General features: G+C 42.6%; 1 protein-coding gene across 1 annotated transcript; it reads left to right on the top strand.

Moving 5' to 3' along the window:
* Positions 1 to 1,977: 1,977 nt before the first annotated feature.
* Positions 1,978 to 18,061, top strand: KCNV2 (potassium voltage-gated channel modifier subfamily V member 2; the record flags this gene model as incomplete). Its single annotated transcript, XM_079707023.1, has 2 exons — positions 1,978 to 3,369; positions 17,780 to 18,061. 2 exons carry the CDS (start codon positions 1,978 to 1,980, stop codon positions 18,059 to 18,061), a joined length of 1,674 nt encoding a protein of 557 aa, XP_079563149.1.
* Between the last annotated feature and the right edge of the window lie 1,548 nt (positions 18,062 to 19,609).

Raw genomic sequence — 19,609 nt, 5'->3', positions numbered from 1 at the left:
AAATAAATAACTAAACTCCTACCCCCAACATCTTCTTAAAAAAAAAAAGGGGGCTTCCCTGGTGGCGCAGTGGTTGAGAGTCCGCCTGCCGATGCAGGGGACACGGGTTCGTGCCCCGGTCTGGGAAGATCCCACATGCCGCGGAGCGGCTGGGCCCGTGAGCCATGGCTGCTGGACCTGCGCGTCCGGAGTCTGTGCTCCGCAACGGGAGAGGCCACAACAATGAGAGGCCCACGTACCACCAAAAAAAAAAAAACTACTTAGTGGCTATTTTCAAAATGAGGCAGATATTTATGTTCAGATATGAAAACACCTCTAAGATACATGGTTAATGGGAAAATAGCAAAGTGAATAGCATACTGTAATTTGTGTAAGTAATAAAGAGCTTCTTGGATGATAGATGGAGACAGGTTTTTGCTTATATATGTTTAGAATATTTCTGGAAGGGTAACCAAAACCTCAGAGGCACACTCGATAGCTAGAAATTCGAGTTGGGGGAGATATAAATTTTCTACCGTAACGCATCTTTGTACCTTTTGAATATTTTGTAGTGAATGTGTATTAGCTATTCAAATAAATTGAATTCAGTAACAAATTCCTGCTTGAAACAAATCCCTTCCTCTTCTCTGCTACCTCTGTATTTTTCACTCATTTTTTTTGTTGTGCTTGCATATGTAAATATTTATATCACCTACAAAACCATGAGCAGGGCTTCCCTGGTGGCGCAGTGGTTGTGAGTCCGCCTGCCAATGCAGGGGACATGGGTTCGTGCCCCGGTCTGGGAGGATCCCACATGCCGCGGAGCGGCTGGGCCCGTGAGCCATGGCTGCTGAGCGGGCACGTCCGGAGCCTGTGCTCCGCAGTGGGAGAGGCCACAACAGTGAGAGGCCCGCATACCACAAAAAAAAAAACAAAAAAACAAAACAAAACCATGAGCAACTTGAGGGCCGCAGCTATGTCTCGATCAACTTTCCATCTCCAGCATCTAGCATCTAGCACAGTGCCTTACACATGGCAGGAGACATTTTTTTTTTTAAGTGATGTCTTGAAGAGTGATGAAGACTTTTTCCTTGGAAGGAAGTCTGGTCACCAGATACAGCAGCTGAGCGGGGCTGCAATACCCTAAGAACATCTACCCACCCATCCTGAGATTCTACCTTGAAACGTGTCCTTATCCTTTAAGAGAAGGGAGGGAGAGAGAGACAGAGACAAACAGAGAGAGACAAAGAGAGAGAAAGAAACTGAGATAGATTTAAACATCAGACTAGACTCCAGAGCAGTGCTGCTAAGGGGAATACATTTGGGAAAACAATGTGATCATGTGACTGGATGGGAAGGAGATCATTTGAGATCTTCTACGATTGAAACAGAAGATAAATGCTGAGAGGCAAAGTGACTGGTCAGGAGGTCCACTTTAAGCATCCTGTTGCTATCTCTGTCCCTGTTCAGGCGGGTTTACCTAGGGCAGAGGCTGCAACTTCAACAGTTAAGTGTAAGACAAAGGCATCTACATTCTATAGCAAATTCAGTTGATTTCACTTCAGCACGGGGACACTGAGCACTTCCTAAGGGCAGGGTTGGCCAACGTTTATATTAGCAATCATCTCTGCCACCTTCTGATTATCTACAGATTTAAGGCCACATAATCATCCCCTAGGTCACGGAGTGGAGGGAGAGGGGGAGGAAACTGACTAAGAGGCTCTAAATCCCCCCTAACACTTGCTTCTTCCCTATCAGCAAGATTAGAGCAGTCAACAGCCGTCTGCCTAGGCGTTCAGATCCCGCAGGCTGGGCTGGGCTGGGCTGGGCTCTGAGGAGGGACAGCTCTGAGGGCGATGCTGCGGACCCCAGGTCTGTGGTCCGGGCCGGTCTCTCTACAACAGTGCAGAGCACGTGATCCATCTACCAGTGGCAGTGAGCAGGCTGGGGACCTTACCACAACCAGGAGGGAAAAGCAAGGGTCCACTTCCTCCCGCCATGCTGAAACAGAATGAGAGGAGGCGGTCTTGGGGCTACAGGTCCTGGCATACTACGGAGAGTGAAGACGCCTCCCAGGCAGTGGGCAGCCAACAACGCAGGAGCATCTGCTCCTTGGGGGCCCTCCCGGGTTCCCAGGCCAGCGTCCCACCGTGGACCGAGGGCAACTGTAGCTACTACATCGAGGAGGACACAGATACCGAGGAGGAGCAGCAGTGGACAGACGACCCGGCAGAGGAGGACCAGCAGCCAGGAGAGGCCACCATCGACCAAGACGAAGGCGGCACCGACGCTCCGGTGGTGTCGTCCACTCTGAAAGTGAACGTGGGCGGCCACAGCTACCACCTGGAGTACGCCGAGCTGGCCAGCTACCCCAAGACGCGCCTGGGCCGCCTGGCCACCTCCACCAGCCACAGCCGCCAGCTGCGCCTGTGCGATGATTATGAGGCGCAGACGGACGAATACTTCTTCGACCGCGACCCGGAGATCTTCCAGCTCATCTACAACTTCTACGCATCCGGGGTGCTGCTGGTGCGCGACGAGCTGTGCCCGCGCTGCTTCCTGGAGGAACTGGGCTACTGGGGCGTACGGCTCAAGTACACGCCGCGCTGCTGCCTCATCTGCTTCGAGGAGAGGCGCGACGAGCTGAGCGAGCAGCTCAAGATCCAGCGCGAGCTGCGCGCCCAGGCACAGGCCGAGGAGGCCGAGGAGCTCTTCCGAGACATGCGCTTCTATGGGCCGCAGCGGCGCCGCCTCTGGAACCTCATGGAGAAGCCCTTCTCGTCGGTGGCCGCCAAGGCCATCGGGGTGGCCTCCAGCCTCTTCGTGCTCATCTCCGTCGTGGCGCTGGTGCTCAACACGGTGGAGGAGATGCAGCAGCAGGCGGAGCAGGATGCAGGCAGTGGCAACCTGCGGCCCTTTCTGGAGCACGTGGAGATGCTATGCATGGCTTTCTTCACGCTCGAGTTCCTGCTGCGCCTGGCCTCCACGCCCGACCTGCGGCGCTTCGCACGGAGCGCCCTCAACCTGGTGGACCTGGTGGCCATCCTGCCACTCTACCTGCAGCTGCTGCTCGAGTGCTTCACGAGCGAGGACCAGGTGCGCTGCAAGGGCTCGCCGCACGAGCATGAACTCGAGACCATGGACCGCGTGGGCCAGGTGCTGCGCGTCATGCGCCTCCTGCGCATCTTCCGCATCCTCAAGCTGGCGCGCCACTCCACCGGCCTGCGCGCCTTCGGCTTCACGCTGCGCCAGTGCTACCAGCAGGTGGGCTGCCTGCTGCTCTTCATCACCATGGGCATCTTCACCTTCTCTGCGGCCGTCTACTCCGTGGAGCATGACGTGCGTGGAACCAACTTCACCAGCATCCCCCACGCCTGGTGGTGGGCCGCGGTGAGCACCACGGCCCGTGGGCTTTCCCACCCACTTCCCCAGCCCGACAGACGCTGCTCCTCCCCTTCCTGGGTCATGCCACCTGCCTTGCTTTGTTCCCTCATCTTTGCCCTGCCTTGTTTAACGGCCATTGCTTTCTCCATTCCTTCGATGTCCCCAGCTTCAACAAAAGATAAAAACAACAAAACAGAAAAAACAAAACAAAACAAAAAAAATGGGTGGGTGCTAAAGGGTTGGAAAGACATAGTCCAGTAAGAAAGACGTAGTCCAAGAAATTTGGTGTGGTCCTAGTTATCTCCAAATCTAGATTTAGTCTTAATACCCCTGAGAGGCTGATTTTAAGGAACAGTCATTGTTCACGTTCGTGGGAAGATTCATCTGCGTCATTCTTGTTATTTGTCCCTTACTGAACACCTATTGTCCTAAGTGGTTTATAAAGTGTATCTTATTTTGGCATCACAACCATGTGTGGTGGTTAGGATCACTACTTTTTTAAGAGGAAAATTTTCCTTCAAATTTTGAAGGAAGCCGTCCACGTATGCAGGGGAGGAAATGAGACTTGGCTGAAGAGTGTCAGCCCTCACTGAAATCCCACTGGTTCTAGCTAAATCTGAGCAGCTAACACTGAAACTTGCTCCAATGCCACAAAAATTCTTTCAGGACATGGCATTATTGCCCCATTTTACAGCTAGAGGCATTGAGGTGCAGATAATTTGAGTTATAATAACAATTTAGACTCACAGCTAAAGGTAGTAACGTGAGGACTGGAACCCAAGCCTGTCCAGTTGCAAAATGCATGCCCTTTCCACAGCCCAGCACTGCCTCTTTCAAGCTTTAGTTTTTCTGCATGCCTTGCTTAATTTGCACTTAGTATATTAGTTATTTTTGTCATATTCTTTGGTGTTTGCCTTTTATAATAATTTATGCCATTTACTCAAATATCTGTGTTTCTGATATGCTAGACTAAATCCTTGGAAAATCCCTGAATCCCTGGAAATGCTGACTGGGTCCTCTAAGATCAATGAACACACTGACATATGTGCATAGGAAAGAACTGGGTGTATGCTTTCCTTATTTTCTTTAAATAGATTGTTTGTAATGCCTTTAAAGACATTAAGCAAATATAACCAGTTTTCCCTATATTAGAAAGTGGATATTTTCAACATTAACATTGGATATGTTAGAACCCACAGTCTGGAGTTCTGATATGAACCTACCCAGGGCTCCTACTAATAGTGTAGTATAGTGGAATGGAAGATTTAGATTTAGATTCCAGTCCCAGATCAGCTAATAATTAACTGTGATCCTACATGATTAACTGTGAAACCTCACTCCCTAACTCCCTGTCCTCAGTTTCTTCATCTCAGAAGGGGAGGGTGTAGAGCTCTACAATTCAGTGAGTCTTGCTTCCCTGGAAAGCAGAGCTCTCATATGTACAACAAGATTTGTGAGCTTTCTTCAGTGACGGGATGATGTTAGGCTCTTCCAAACGAGCTGGCCAAATGCCGCTCCTCTGATCATATTCCAAATGACAAAAGGTCATCCCCATAGTAGATAAATCATGTGTACAGACGGGGCTGATGAAGGATGATTTGTCCCCAGCAAATGACATTTACTTTGGAGGTAACGCAAGGAGGGAAAAGAGAAAATCCACAGGCTGATGATATAATACCAAGTTTTAGAGAGTCAAGTTTCCATTCGTCCAAATATCTTAGAAGGCTAGTGTATGTAAGCTACACCTAGTGAACTCTTGGATACTATATTTTGAATACACAAAACGTTTTCTACCTTTTGTATATTAATATAAAATTTTTGATAAGAATTCTATTCCTAATAATGGATTTTTCTTTTTAAAAAAATTCCTGAAGTGAATGCCTAGTGATCCCCTTTAATTTCTTGATGTGTTTATTGTTTAATAACATTTAAATTTTCAAATTATCCCCTTTTTAATATTAACAAAAATTATCTTACTCAAGGTCACTGTTTTCTATAGACTTTACAATAAAACTTGAATCACCATTCAGTTTCTATCCATAACAAATTTTACTAATTATTGCTTTTACCAATGTGAATTTTCTTTTGTAGCTATTAGCTCTATCAGGCACTATTTTCACAGGCCAAAATTTACACATGTCAACCTACCATTTACCAACCTTAACCTTTACCAATGACCTTTATCCATTTTATTCTCTGAGAATTATACATACTATTAAAAATCATTATGGATTAAAGACTGATAGCTTGTGTTCGTTTCTAAACTAACCTATGAAAACAATAGGAGCAACTCCCCTTGAACATTTGAGGACTGCTCTATTCCCCAGGACCAATATACTATTAACCCAATTCTTCTATATACTTCTTATGACATTGTATATTGTGTAGTAAGGGCCCTTATTTTCAATATAGCAAAGAGAAAAGAAGATGCCAAGTAAAAAGATGCAAAATATTAGGACCAATTCTTCACAAAAGTTCATCTTCTTCATTCATTGAGCAAGATTTTTTTTTAACATCTTTATTGGAGTATAATTGCTTTACAATGTTGTGTTTGTTTCTGCTGTATAACAAAGTGAATCAACTATACATACACATATATCCCCATATCCCTTCCCTCTTGCCTCTCCTCCCCACCCTCCCTATCCCACCCCTCTAGGTGGACACAAAGCACCTAGCTGATCTCCCTGTGCTATGCAGCTTCTTCCCACTAGCTATCTGTTTGGTAGTGTATATATGTCCATGCCACTCTCTCACTTCCTCCCAGCTTACCCTTCCACCCCTCCGTGTCCTCAAGTCCATTCTCTACGTCTGCATCTTTATACCTGTCCTGCCCCTAGGTTCCTCAGAACCATTTTTTTAAGACTCCATATATGTGTGTTAGCATACGGTATTTGTTTTTCTCTTCCTGACTTACTTCACTATGTATGACAGACTCTAGGTCCATCCACCTCACTACAAATAACTCAATTCATTTCTTTTTATGGCTGAGTAATATTCCATTGTATATATGTGCCACATCTTCTTTATCCATTCATCTGTCAGTTGACACTTAGGTTGCTTCCATGTCCTGGCTATTGTAAATAGAACTTCAATGAACATTGTGGTACATGACTCTTTTTGAATTATGGTTTTCTCAGGGTATATGCCCAGTAGTGGGTTTGCTGGGTCATATGGTAGTTCTATTTTTACTTTTTTAAGGAACCTCCATACTGTTCTCAATAGTGGCTGTATCAATTTACATTCCCACCAACAGTGCAAGAGGGTTCCCTTTTCTCCACACCCTCTCCAGAATTTATTGTTTGTAGATTTTTTGATGATGGCCATTCTGACGGGTGTGAGGTGATACCTCATTGTAGTTTTGATTTGCATTTCTCTAATGATCAGTGATGTTGAGCATCCTTTCATGTGTTTGTTGGCAATCTGTATACCTTCTTTGGAGAAATGTCTGTTTAGGTCTTCTGCCCATTTTTGGATGGGATTTTTTTTTTTTAATTGAGCTGCATGAGCTGCTTGTATATTTTGGAGATTAATCCTTTATCAGTTGCTTCATTGGCAAATATTTTCTCCCATTCTGAGGGCTGTCTTTTCATCTGTTTTATAGTTTCCTTTGCTGTGAAAAAGCTTTTAAGTTTCATTAGGTCCCCTTTGTTTATTTTTGTTTTTACTTCCATTGCTCTAAGAGGTGGGTCAAAAAGGATCTTGCTGTGATTTATGTCATGAGTGTTCTGCCTATGTTTTCCTCTAAGAGTTTTATAGTGTCTGGCCTTACATTTAGGTGTTTAATCCATTTTGAGTTTACTTTTGTGTATGGTGTTAGGGAGTGTTCTAATTTCATCCTTTTACATGTAGCTGTCCAGTTTTCCCAGCACCACTTACTGAAGAGGCTATCTTTTCTCCATTGTATACTCTTGCCTCCTTTATCAAAGATAAGGTGACCATATGTGCATGGGTTTATCTCTGGGCTTTCTATCCTGTTCCATTGATCTATATTTCTGTTTTTGTGCCAGTACCATACTGTCTGGATTACTGTAGCTTTATACTATAGTCTGAAGTCAGGGAGCCTGATTCCTCCGGCTGCCTTTTTCTGTCTCAAGATTACTTGGCTCTCCAGGGTCTTTTGTGTTTCCATACAAATTGTAAAATTTTTTGTTCTAGTTCTGTGAAAAATGCCTTTGGTAGTTTGATAGGGATTGCATTGAATCTGTAGATTGCTTTGGGTAGTATAGTCATTTTCACAATGTTGATTCTTCCAATCCAAGAACATGGTATATCTCTCCACCTGTTTGTATCATCTTTAATTTCTTTCATCAGTGTCTTACAGTTTTCTGCATACAGGTCTTTTGTCTCCTTAGGTAGGTATATTCCTAGGTATTTTATTCTTTTTGTTGCATTGGTAAATGATAGTGTTTCCTTAATTTCTCTTTCAGATTTTTCATCATTAGTGTATAGGAATGCAAGAGATTTCTGTGCATTAATTTTGTATCCTGCTACTTTACCAAATTCATTGATTAGCTCTAGTAGTTTTCTGGTAGCCTCTTTAGGATTCTCTATGTATAGTATCATGTCATCTGCAAACAGTGACAGTTTTACTTCTTCTTTTTTGATTTGGATTCCTTTTATTTCTTCTTCTCTGATTGCTGTGGCTAAAAGTTCCCAAACTATGTTGAATAATAGTGGGTGACAGTGGGCAACCTTGTCTTGTTCCTGATCTTAGAGGAAATGGTTTCAGTTTTCACCATTGAGAATGATGTTGGCTGTGGGTTTGTCATATATGGCCTTTATTATGTTGAGGTAGGTTCCCTCTATGCCTACTTTCTGGAGAATTTTTATCATAAATGGGTGTTGAATTTTGTCAAAAGCTTTCTCTGCATCTATTGAGATGATCATATGATTTTTATTCTTCAGTTTGTTAATATGGTGTATCACATTGATTGATCTGCATATATTGAAGAACCTTTGTATTCCTGGGATAAACCTCACTTGATCATGCTGTATGATCCTTTTAATGTGCTGTTGGATTCTGTTTGCTGGTATTTTGTTGAGGATCTTTGCATCTATGTTCATCAGTGATATTGGCCAGTAGTTTTCTTTCTTTGTGACATCTTTGTCTGGTTTTGGTAGCCTCGTAGAATGAATTTGGGAGTGTTCCTCCCTCTGCTATATTTTGGAAGAGTTTGAGAAGGATAGGTGTTAGCTCTTCTCTAAATGTTTGATAGAATTCACCTGTGAAGCCATCTGGTCCTGGGCTTTTTTTTGTTGGAAGATTTTTAATCACAGTTTCAATTTCAGTGCTTGTGATTGGTCTGTTTATATTTTCTATTTCTTCCTGGTTCAGTCTCAGAAGGTTGTGCTTTTCTAAGAATTTGTCCATTTCTTCCAGGTTGTCCATTTCATTGGCATATAGTTGCTTGTAGTAATCTCTCATGATCTTTTGTATTTCTGCAGTGTCAGTTGTTACTTCTCCTTTTTCATTTCTAATTCTATTGATTAGAGTCTTCTCCCTTTTTTTCTTGATGAGTCTGGCTAATGGTTTATCAATTTTGTTTATCTTCTCAAAGAACCAGCGTTAATTTTATTGATCTTTGCTATCATTTCCTTCATTTCTTTTTCATTTATTTCTGATCTGATCTTTATGATTTCTTTCCTTCTGCTAACTTCGGGGTTTTATTTGTTCTTCTTTCTCTAATTGCTTTAGGTGTAAGGTTAGGTTGTTTATTTGAGATTCTTGTTTCCTGAGGTAGGATTGTATTGCTATAAACTTCCCTCTTAGAACTGGTTTTGCTGCATCCCGTAGGTTTTGGGTCATCGTGTTTTATTGTCATTTGCTTCTAGGTATTTTTTTATTTCCTCTTAGATTTCTTCAGTGATCCCTTGGTTATTTAGCAGCGTACAGTTTAGCCTCCATATGTTTGTATTTTTTACAGTTTTTTCCTGTAATTGATATCTAGTCTCATAGTGTTGTGGTCAGAAAAGATACTTGATATGATTTCAATTTTCTTAAATTTACCAAGGCTTGATTTGTGACACAAGATATGATGTGTCTTGGAGAATGTTCCATGAGCACTTGAGAAGAAAATGTATTCTGTTTTTTTTGGATGGAATGTCCTATAAACATCAATTAAGTCCATATTGTTTAATGTATCATTTAAAGCTTGTGTTTCCTTATTTATTTTCATTTTGGATGATGTCCATTGGGGAAAGTGGGGTGTTCAAGTCGTGTTACTGTCGATTTCCCCTTTTATGGCTGTTAGCATTTCCCTTATGTATTGAGGTACTCCTATGTTGGGTGCATAAATATTTACAATTGTTATATCTTCTTCTTGAATTGATCCCTTGATATTCTGTAGTGTCCTTCTTTGTCTCTTGTAATAGTCTTTGTTTTAAAGTCTATTTTGTCTAATATGAGAATTGCTACTCCAGCTTTCTTTTGATTTCCATTTGCATGGAATATCTTTTTCCATCCCCTCACTTTCAGTCTGTATGTGTCCCTAGGTCTCAAGTGGATCTCTTGTAGACATATATACAGGTCTTCTTTTTGTATGCATTCAGCCAGTCTATGTCTTTTGGTTGGAGCATTTAATCCATTTACATTTAAGGTAATTATCAATATGTATGTTCCTATTACCATTTTCTTGATTGTTTTGGGTTTGTTTTTGTAGTTCTTTTCCTTCTCTTGTGTTTCCTGCCTATAAAAGTTTCTTTAGCATCTGTTGTAAAGCTGGTTTGGTGGTGCTGAATTCTCTTAGCTTTTGCTTGTATGTAAAGGTTTTAATTTCTCTGTCTAATCTGAATGAGGTCCTCGCTGGGTAATCTTGGTTTTAGGTTTTTCCCTTTCATCACTTTAAATATATCCTGCCACTCCCTTCTGGCTTTCAGAGTTTCTGCTGAAAGATCAGCTGTTAACCTTATGGGGATTCCCTTGTATGTTACTTGTTGCTTTTGCCTTGCTGCTTTTAATATTTTTTTAATTTAATTTTTGATAGTTTGATTAATATGTGTCTTGGCATGTTTCTCCTTGGATTTATCCTGTATGGGACTCCTGCACTTCCTGGACTTGGTTGACTATTTCCTTTCCCATATTAGGGAAGTTTTCAACCATAATCTCTTCAAATATTTTCTCAGTCCCTTTCTTTTTATCTTCTTCTTCTGGGACCCCTATAATTCAAATGTTGGTGCATTTGTTTTTGTCCCAGAGGTCTCTGAGAATGTCCTCAATTCTTTTCATCCTTTTTTCTTTATTCTGCTCTGTGGTAATTATTTCCACTCTTTTATCTTCCAGGTCACTTATCCATTTTTTCTGCCTCAGTTATTCTGCTATTGATTCCTTCTAGAGAATTTTTAATTTCATTTATTGTGTTGTTCATCATTGCTTATTTTCTCTTTAGTCCTTCTAGGTCCTTGTTAAACATTTCTTGTTTTTTCTCCATTCTATTTCCAAGATTTGGATCATCTTTACTATCATTACTCTGAATTCTTTTTCAGGTAGACTGCTTATTTCCTCTTCATTTGTTAGGTCTGGTGGGTTTTTATCTTGCTCCTTCATCTGCTGTGTGTTTTTCTGTCTTCTTATTTTGCTTAACTTACTGTGTTTGGAGTCTCCTTTTGGCAGGCTGCAGGTTTGTAGTTCCCATTGTTTTTGGTGTCTGCCCCCACTGGCTACGGTTGGTTCTGTGGGTTGTGTATGCTTCCTGGTGGAGGGAACTGGTGCCTGTGTTCTGGTGGATGAGGCTGGGTCTTGTCTTTCTGGTGGGCAGGGCCGTGTCCAGTGGTGTGTTTGGGGTGTCTGTGAACTTAGTATGATTTTAGGCAGCCTCTCTGCTAATGGGTGGGGTTGTGTTCCTGTCTTGCTAGTTGTTTGGCATGGGGTGTTCAGCACTGGAGGTGAGCAAGATTTTTTTTGAGCACTTAGTGTGCCAAGGAGTATTCTAAATACTAGGGATACCAAGTAATAAGGGGAAAAAAAAAAAGGGGAAATTTTTTCCCTCATGGAGTTTACATCCTAATGGAGAAAGATAATAAATCATTTCAGATATGAGTGTGTCTTATATAGGATAATAGGATAGAGAGTGATCTGGGTGGCAGAATCTTCCTTTGATGGACTAGTGGAATAGTCAGAGAAGCCTTCTTGGAGAAGATGACATTGAACTAAATCTTGAATGATGAGAAGGAAGTCATCTAAATAGACGTGACCAAGCAGACATGAGAATCTGAGAAGTAGAATTCTAAAAGTAACTCTGATCCAATAGTCTCCAAGCATTTTATTTATCATACGTCTCATAATTTTAAAAAGTCTGAGCACACACTCATGATAAATATATGTTTAGTTAATCATAAGTTAGAAGCTATTTATTGCTATAATAACAATGCATCACAAACCACCCCAAAATTCAGTGGCTCGAAATGTCAAGCATCTATTTGCCTTGTGAGTTTGCAACTCAGCAATTCAGACTGGTTTCAAGTACAAGGTTAGAAGAACCTTGGACTGGTGTTAGCTGCTCTCATCACAGTCTGATGGTCAGCTGGCTGACAGCTGGATGAAGAAGGAGACTAGGTCTTTCATCATCCAGCAGGCATGTATCCATGGCCGTGGCAAAGGGCAAGAGAGAGAGAGTGCAAGCCCAATCATGCAAGCACTGTTAAGCTTCTGTTCATGATACTTGCTCAACTCATTGGCCAGAGCGAGTCACAAGGCCAAACTCAGAGTCAAAGGGAAAAGCAGGTTAGCCCACTTACTGTAGGAAAGCACTGCAAAGTTATATGGCAAAGAGCTTGGATACAGGAAGATACAAAGAATTGGGTCCAGTAATACAATCATTCTACTGCATTAAGATATTACTTCTCAAATATATTATGTGTATCACAAAACATACACTCACACATTGAAAATGTAAAGAGGTAAAGAAAAACAGGATTGATATTTTCTTGCCCCATGCTAGTGCTGTAGCCCTTGTGGTATATTCACCCACATTAGGGACAGGTTCTCTAATACCTCCCTCCATGTGTTTTTAGTACTCTCAGACAACCCCAAAATCTGACTTGTTTTTAATAATCTCGCCTCTATCTATGCCAAGGATCCTGCAACCTTCCTCTGTAAATCAACTCGGGGTTTTAAGAGAAACACAGTAATTTTCATTATTGTGAGTTCTCCTACAGCTACAGAACAAATCCCTCACGGACACTCATGTCTGCAAATGCTCATGCATTAGGATATAAGATAGACCCATCCTACTCATCTGTCAAATGGAGGTTATTTGTAAGCACTAATGTAATAGGAAACATATGTAAAAACACTAGCCTGTACTCTATCCTCAGTAAATAGAAGCTACCATATCTGACTAGTTGATAGCCTTTATCACATGGAAGCAATAACCTTTGCTTCCAGATTCATTTTTGGGAAAAGAAAACAGAAGTGATTCCTTCTCTCCTGGGGAAAAGAGAGAGGCTGTAAGATGCACAAAAGTGTCAGCTGTTCTATCTTGGGAGAGTTTCTGAGTGTCCAAATAAACAGGCCCATGCCTGGAGCAGCTCCAGCCGTGTTAGGACTCTCCGGGTTGCCTGGGTGTGGGAAATGCTCGGCATAGCTCAACAAGAACAATTAGCTCTATGATGAAGCCGTAAGCTTTGGCCTCTGTTGTGGCTATGTTTTTAAGGAGAAAAGGACAATTGGGCTGTTCAAGAGACCATTTCCTTCTGAGCTTTCCAGAGCAAGTTAAAGCTGTAGAAACTAAATAGGAAACTATGTCATGAACTCATTCCTTCAAAAATTAATGAAAACTATCTCTAGCTGAAGCATCAGATAGTTGTAGCCCAGAGACCTTGTTTCTATCTTTGTTTTCCTCAAGTATGCTACCTTTTCCTTGCAAATAGGTGGCACTTAGAAGATCACTGAGATTTATTTTATTTTATTTTTATTGATTGCTTGCTTGCTTTGAGAAGACCCCTTTGGAAGGTGAATTGGGATAACAGAAAACAAAACATGAGATATTTTAAACAGAAGGAATTTGATACAGGGAGATAGATACATAGGCTGGAAGAGCAAAAAGGAGAAAGTGAGATAACCCAAAGATTGGTAACTGTAGGAAATAGTGTTGGCCCCAGAACTGGGGAGACAAATGGGAGAAGGTAGAGTTACTGGAACCTAGGTGTACAGAGAAGGAACCACTGTGTAGCTGTTGCCGGACCCCTAAGATGGCATCACGAGGCTGGTGCTGGGTGTGCTGCAAGATGCCTGAGCCATAGCTTTCTGCTGTGGTTGAAGGATGATGACAGAAACCAGAAGCAGGAAGAGAGACCCTAACTTCCTCATTCCATCTTCTAGTCTCCCAACCGTGTCTCTCATTGGCAGAGCCTAACCAGAAGACAGCAGGCAAGGAAATCTGAGAAATGTAGTTTGCATCCTCCCAGCCGCTGAATTACAGAAAAGAGCACAGAAGGGTATCGGGCTTAGGGCTGAGAGATAATGAGTAAATGTCTGGCACAGAAGGCATTAAAGTTCTCCTAGCTTCTTCAGAAATAGCACAGGAGCCATAAAAGGGGGCAAAGGCTCTTAGGCACTTTTATAACTTTTGATCTGGCAGACTCCTGATTTTGGGAGTCTTTTGTCTCCCCCTTTTGTCTCTCTAAACTCTTCCTGTTGGCCAATGTAACTTGAGTGGGACATGATAGAATTGTAGAGGGCAGGGAGAAGTAGCAAGTAAGCTGAGGATGTGGAGGGCATTGTCACTATTGTGTACCTTTCTAGGAATAGATCCCAAACTTGCCTTAGCTTCTGCACACCTCCCCCTTATTGTACAATTTATGTACATGTCAGAACTTTCATATACGGATGAGGCCGGTTGTTCTTTTCAAGGTGATTACCCATGACCTCATTCTAACAGTGCTTCCACTGATCAAAGCATTTTTTGAATTCCACTGAGGAATTATCTTCAGTGCCTGTGACATGTCCATTTATTAATACTTCTTTGTAGTGGGGCTAAATCTTTACTTTTCTGAAGGTGGATTCAATATTTTTAAATAGTCAAGACCCTTGAGTTGAAGACCGGCACCTAGAGTTAACCCTCAAGGGGGATAAGAACACTTGTTTCAAGGTCATGCCACTGAATCCTCTGTGCAGATTATAATCCCAGAGAGGAATTCCTAAAATATTTGTAGCAGCAGCAGCATGGGTAAGCTAAGTAGAGCCTTTGAAGCTAAATCCTTTAAAGGACAATATGCACTGAAGTATGTAATAATTTTAACCAGAAAATGTTAGTCGTTACCACCTCGAATTCTTTGGGAAAACTAAGAAGAGGTGTTAATTCTTTTGAAAAATCAGTTTTATTCCCTGAGATCATAATTCCCAGATGCAGGGATTACTGGGTGCTAAAATGTAATCTGTGCGCAGGTCATTATGAAGGAAACAAACATTCCTTGCTGAAGGAGAAATTCAAGTATAGTTATTCTAAAGTTTCAGAGAAAAACTGGATACTTGTTCTCCTTGTAACATTTAGTGGGTCAGGATTTGCTGATTAGTGGGTGAACTGCTAGGGAAAGGTTACATTCTGGCTTTCGGGGTCCAATGGCTAGGGAAAATGTGTAAATTTTCAAAGGAATGGTAAGTTTCTAGTTTACAGAGTGGCTGGGCCAGTCAGTTTTTTCAGGATATTAAGATGGATTGCAGAAATCTCAGTCACATTTCCAAACCCCACTCCTGCTAATGTGAGAACTCACTCTGGGAGGTCACTTTGGTCCTTCTGGGACCTTCCATCTTTCATGCTCATTCAGGGAGAAATGGTTTGGCCTGTGGAACATGGAGAAAACATTTCCAAAGGCCAAGGAATCCAGAGTTCCTCTGGGGCCAAGAAGCAAGAAGCAGATCACCGGTTGAGTCAAACAGACAGTGCATAAATTAGCTATACATTTTGAACAAATTCTTCAGAATCAGTCATACAGAGACTCATAGCAGAAGAGATCTTTTCTCTAAAAATAGAGATCCAAGACATACAAAAATATTTAGACCATATTATGCACATCAAATATTTAATCTTCCTTCAGCCAATTCTCTTTGCTTTTGACTTTTTGCTCAAAGTTCAGCCAAAAAAAGAAATTGGGGTTGGGAGAGAAGCAAAGCCAGTGTGGGGACTGAGCAGAAGTTTAAATTAGGTACTTTGTCTCAATTCCTTTCCTTCCTCTGTATCCTCCTATCTCCAACCCTCCCCCCAATCCTGGACCCTTGAGGGGCTGGTTTACACCAAAGCCTCTGCTTTGGCCTTTCATGGATGCTTCCTGTTCTGAAACTACCCCTTCCTGTCACTCGCTCTTATATCCAGACTCCCTTTAGGCCTCCTCCAGGGAAAGTCAACTGACTAAACATTCACACAGAGGTGCGAGTAACAGGGTTAGTGACAAATGAAAGCTGTTCACACACCCGGACAGAGATCTGACTCGGGTTCTTTTACTTTCAGCGTGGCCAGTGACAAGAAATACACACACACACACACACAGAGCAAGCTTTTTTTTTTTTTTTTTTTTTTTTAAGATTAGCCCACAATCTTATTTTATCACTGCCTCTCACGGCCCTGTGGTCGAGAAGGTGGGAAAAGCAGATTCTCTACCGGAGACAGAGTGTCCCCCCCAATCTCCCTCACACAGCATTCGCAGGAGCCAGGGAAGAGCTTCTTTCCACAGCCCGCTTGTCTAACAAGCACAAGAACTAACATTATCCCTCACACACCCTGTGTGGCTCCTTCAATTCCTGTAACAGTCCTATGAGGTGAGCACTATTATTCTCTCTACGTTTCAAAAGTAAAAACTGAGGCAGAGAGAATTTAGGCGACTTGCCCAAATCCCACAGCTGGGAAGCAGATTCAGACCCACGTGGCCTAGTGCCACACCTGCTTCCTTAACTTAGTCGACACCCTCCTGCCTCTGTTAGATGCTGCCTTGTGTTTTTCCACTGTGAGAAAGGCAGCCCAGCCCTCAACAGTTCTCTCCCCGGAGATGGAGTAGTGAGAGGTAGTGTGCCACCCACCCCAAGAGGAGAGGTGCAACCTTCCCCTTTTTAAGGGCTGGATGGAGCTCTGGTTCTTATCAGCTCCACCAGGTTTGCCCAACTGGCCCACTTCTCCATTTCATTCTAACTAATCAATCAGACTTACTCTAAGTTCAAATTAATCCTTACATCATCGAAACAAAAATGTTTACATTTCTAAGTTAAAGGCTGTCTTTGTACAGATCAACAGGGTGACTGTATATTTTATAAAAGCATATGTTGGAAGATTGTGCGACGACACAAATTGATGAAGCCAATGTTGCCCTCTGGGGTTGTGCGATGCACAATTTTTTCAGCTGTAATCAACAGCCCTGCCTAAAAGGCTTCTAGTGATTTTGCCAAGAGTCTGGGGACCAAAGGGAGTCTCAGGACACGAGGCATAAAAAACAGGTTCCGAGAGGTTTTTCTGGGTTTTCTCCGGCTACATCGACTGATAACTAGTCCCGTGGGTATCTGCATTTTAAAACAGAAGCTTGTTAACCTAAATAAATCTCTAATTAGTGGAATTTGAAGCAGTGTGACAAGTGTGATGGGAAGACTTTCATGCAGGGTGAACATATTTTTGGTCGGTGACGTCTTACAAAAATCCCTTCGCAAAATAATGAGTGTGTTTCTCCAGACATTTGCAATTAAAGCACCTTCCTATAAAATATCTCATTTGAACTGCATAACAACTCTGAGAACTATTACAATTGTCTCTATTTTAAGGATGAGAGAAGGACCACAGAGGAGGTTGCTTAATGCTTTTTGCGTGCCTGACAAAGTGTGTGTGAAGTGCTTTGTAATCATTTTCTTATTTAGTCTTCACAAGAATCCTGAGAGTTAGTTATTATCCTCCTGTTTTAGATGCAGGAACCAAGGCTTAGAGACTCTGAATGTTTTGCCCAAGGTCACTCAGCTGGCAAGGGTCAGAGTCAGGACTTGAACCAGGTCTGACTGGTTCTAAGCCCAAGCTCTTTCCCGTACGTGTATCATGTAGGCAAATCCAGGGACTCTGTCCTAAATTTGGCCCCAGCTGAAGGGAGGCAAAGATCTACATTTATTGAGCCTATTCTACACCAGGAACGTCACACATGTTATTCTTCTGTGCCCGTCCCAACAACCCTTTAAAGTAGATATAACTCCCCTGTATTGTAAGTAAGAAAATTGATAAGTGATAGGGTTTAAACCCAAGCCTTTCAGCTCCAAAGCTTATCTTCTTTCCATCCCCCAGGTCTTGCAGGCCACCTTTCCAGTACCTCCTAAAGCTGACTCCGTGTGAGGAGCTGTTATACAACCACGTGCACCTTCAGCGGGACGGAAGACACCTCTCCCTGCCTGGTTCTCTCTCTTTCTTCTCCTTGCTCTCGATGCTGACAATTCCACTCTACTTTCCTTCCCTCACAGGTGAGCATCTCCACGGTGGGCTATGGAGACATGTACCCAGAGACTCACCTGGGCCGGCTTTTTGCCTTCCTCTGCATTGCTTTCGGGATCATCCTCAACGGGATGCCCATTTCCATCCTCTACAACAAATTCTCCGATTACTACAGCAAGCTCAAGGCTTACGAGTACACCGCCATACGAAGGGAAAGGGGCAATGTGGAGTTCATGCAGAGAGCCAGAAAGAAGATAGCTGAGTGCTTGGCTGGAAACAACCCACAGCCCAACCCAAGGCAAAATAATTAAGATTTGTTAGGATGTGCGGCTGGTCGATGCCATGAATTTCAAGGCTTCCTCCCTCCTTCCTTTTTTTCATTATCAGGATTACCAGTGAAAGGACACGTGAAGCAGACGTACACAAAAGGCATTCAGTTCACAAAAATCTACCTCTAGAAATGTTCATTTTGGCCCAAACTCAGACTGCCTCATGTTACTCTGTAACTAACAGTGTTGTGTAAGATACTGACCTTCCCGCTGACATTGATATTGAAACCTCCTTGAGAGAAGCAACAGTGAAGATTTCTCTTGCAGCTTCTCATGGCTTTTCAATAGATATTTTCGGACTTGAGCCGACTTGAGAAGAATTTCCCTGATTGAAAGAAAAAAGCATTCTTAATTGTCTAGAGAGAGGGAGTGTTGCAGCAGAAACTATATGAGCTTTGGAGTTAGACCAACCTCAGTCCGAAGCTCAGATCTACCAGCTGTTCAATTTGGGGCAAGTTACTTTTAACTGTCTGAGCCTCAGTTTCTTCAACTTTAAATTATACTTTAAAAGCCTTCCTAGTAATATGAGCATGGGGATTGGAGATACTACTTGTGAATGCTCAATAAATGGTAGCTGCTAAAATTGTCTGAGTAGGTATTGTGTAGTAGATTCTTGACTGGTTGTTCTCATTCAAGGGAGGCTTTGTCCACCCCTCCCCCACTTGCCCCAGGACATTTGGCAATGCCTAGAGATGGTTTGTTTGTTTTGTTTTGTTTTGTTTTTTTTCTAGAGATGGTTTTGATTGTCACCACTGTGACAGAGGATGAGAGGGGCTACTGGCACTAGTAGGCAGAGGCCTGGGTTACTACTAAGCATGCTCAGGACAGCCCTATCACAAAGAATTATCTGACCCAGAATGTCAGTAGTGACAAAGTTGAGAAACCCTGGTCTAGCCATAATGTGGGCGCCCCCAGACTTGACTGTGACGCATGCCCGAGGGTGTTAGTCCCCCTCCCTAGACAGGAGTCCCTACATGTCCTCACCTCTCAGAGCCTCCTTTTTCTCTCCTTTCCATGAAAAAACAAAAGCAAACCAAAAACAAAAAAACAAAAAACACTGCCTTTTGGACAACCGTTCTGGGCTAAGCACTGAACGAAAGGAATTAAATGGACATGGCCCTCTGCTCTGGGCACCATCTGTGGGTCAGAAAACCAATTCCTACAGGTTCTTTCTCTCCCTACCCCCATCTCCTATTAATTCCTTCCTTCTTCCATACGACTTGGAAAGCGAAATCCTGGGATTTAAAGGCACTTCTGAACTGAACAAACAGAGGTTGCCCCTGTAACTAGGGGCTTGCCATGCCAACTGTCAATTTGTCTCAGGGCAAATTTGTCTCAGGGCATGATTGGATCTCCAACTGAATCGTAAAAATAAGAGTAATCATTTTGTGCATTCTTACACTGACAGGCACTATGGGCTGCACTTTAGAATATGTAACTCCATTTACTCCTTCATCTATCCCTAAATAAATTATCATATTCCTTTTTTATTTAGGAAGAAATAGGCTCAGAGGAGTTCAGTAATTAGGC

This window comes from Hyperoodon ampullatus (assembly GCF_949752795.1).
Source record: "Hyperoodon ampullatus genome assembly, chromosome: 6".
Taxonomy (NCBI): Eukaryota; Metazoa; Chordata; class Mammalia; order Artiodactyla; family Ziphiidae; genus Hyperoodon; species Hyperoodon ampullatus.
The sequence above is the reverse complement of the archived record's forward strand: the minus strand, read 5'-3'. Positions and strand labels throughout refer to the sequence as shown.